General features: G+C 36.2%; 1 protein-coding gene across 1 annotated transcript in view; it reads right to left on the bottom strand.

Annotated features, from left to right (window-relative positions):
* Positions 1-585: 585 nt before the first annotated feature.
* Positions 586-1,571, bottom strand: part of LOC105314608 (uncharacterized) — a 5,123-nt gene continuing 4,137 nt past the window's right edge. The window contains exon 4 of the mRNA XM_011408882.1: positions 586-595. Coding sequence (XP_011407184.1) covers positions 586-595 — 10 coding nt within the window. The remainder of the gene's footprint in view (positions 596-1,571) is intronic.

Genomic DNA, 1,571 nt, shown 5'->3' with positions numbered 1-1,571 from the left:
TATTCTAGGAGTCTCGGTGCTATCTTGTCCCTGGCTTCAGAGCAGCCTTACAATGTGGTCGAATATTTGGTTCCTCTATGGGATCACAATTATTGTTGTTAAGTGATGCATTAGTACAGTTTGAAACTGCAGTATCATCTTCAGCTTCAGTGGTCTGATTGTTACAAGAACTGGGAGTAGCATTACTAGACACGGACAATCTGACTTCCAGTGGGTATAACCGCTGAATTGGTGGACGCAAAAATGAGGATGACTGAGATCCTGAACCAACCCTTACAACTACTCCTGTGACTTCTTTATCTCGACCCTTTATTTTCTCCTCAATTATTCCCAATCTCCAGAATCCACAAGGTAAATCATCATGAATGATAACTGCATGACCTACATTGACAGTGTGCATTATACTTAGTATAAAATACTATGAACAAATGGATAATAAAAAAGTGGTTGCACAAAACTTTAGGTAGAAGCTATTAATTGCACATTATAATAATAATAAGATGGTAGCTAGCATTACTAATATCTTACAGTATACTGAAATCATTCAACATCCAGCTAAACCAGGTCAGGCTCAGTACATTCTGTTCAGTTGTGCCTAATATTAAAGAACAGAAAGAGTGATAAATAATCAAAGTTATAAAACAGTAAATTAATTTGTGCTGTTTAACATTGATGAATAAAACTATATACATATAAATATTGAACAATAGGAGAGCTGGAGTGACAGGGAGATTTGCAAAGGAAGAATTGAAGGTGATAATACTAGGGATAAAATTTACACATGTAGCTAGCTCGCTAGCTACACTATAATGCTGAGTACATGTACATGTACAAGCCACAATTTACATGTATATATCAATAATACATATTTAGCTTCAGCTGAAGGCACACATACCTCTTCAGTAGGCTGGTCTTCCTCATTTGATCATGGCCAAGTTAAAGGTATGTCAACCTAGAACCTAGAACAATAGATAATAATGATCAGTGATCAGACTCAACACACTTCAGTTTTCACTCAAGACATGCGTCAAAGGGGTGATGTACAGTTTGTAGAAATTCTTTGTCGAGAAAGAACAGGGAGTTGCACTAGTGAGGACATACAAGTGTTGAAAAGTAGAGAAATTACTAAAAATTCACCTGGATGTCCAACACAAGCACTCCTTGTGTATAGAAGCAATGAAAGTGTGGACAAAAGGAATGAGATCATGTTAAATGCATTGGCCTGTGACGATGACCAGTATGTCATAATAGCAAAGGATTCACAAACTAATCAAACAGAGCAGTCTAATCTTTCAAAGAAAAAAGCTGATACTGGTAATCTGCACCATGAGCTTCGACTAGCTGTTGGTGCTAAAGTAATGTTAACTATCAATGATAATGTTACTGATGGTCTTGTTAATGGTGCCCGATGGGAGGTTGTACATTTTATAACCAATTCGAATGGAAATGTAGTAAAAATTTTAATAAAATTTAATGACCCAAATGTCGGAAAACAAGCCATTAATACCAGTGCATATCATCTATTGTACAGTGATGCTGTTCCTATTAGCAAGATAGAAAGCAAATTTCTT

Source organism: Amphimedon queenslandica, unplaced genomic scaffold, assembly GCF_000090795.2.
Source record: "Amphimedon queenslandica unplaced genomic scaffold, v1.1 AMPQUscaffold_12748, whole genome shotgun sequence".
NCBI lineage: Eukaryota > Metazoa > Porifera > Demospongiae > Haplosclerida > Niphatidae > Amphimedon > Amphimedon queenslandica.
This window is presented reverse-complemented; position numbering and strand designations above follow the sequence as displayed.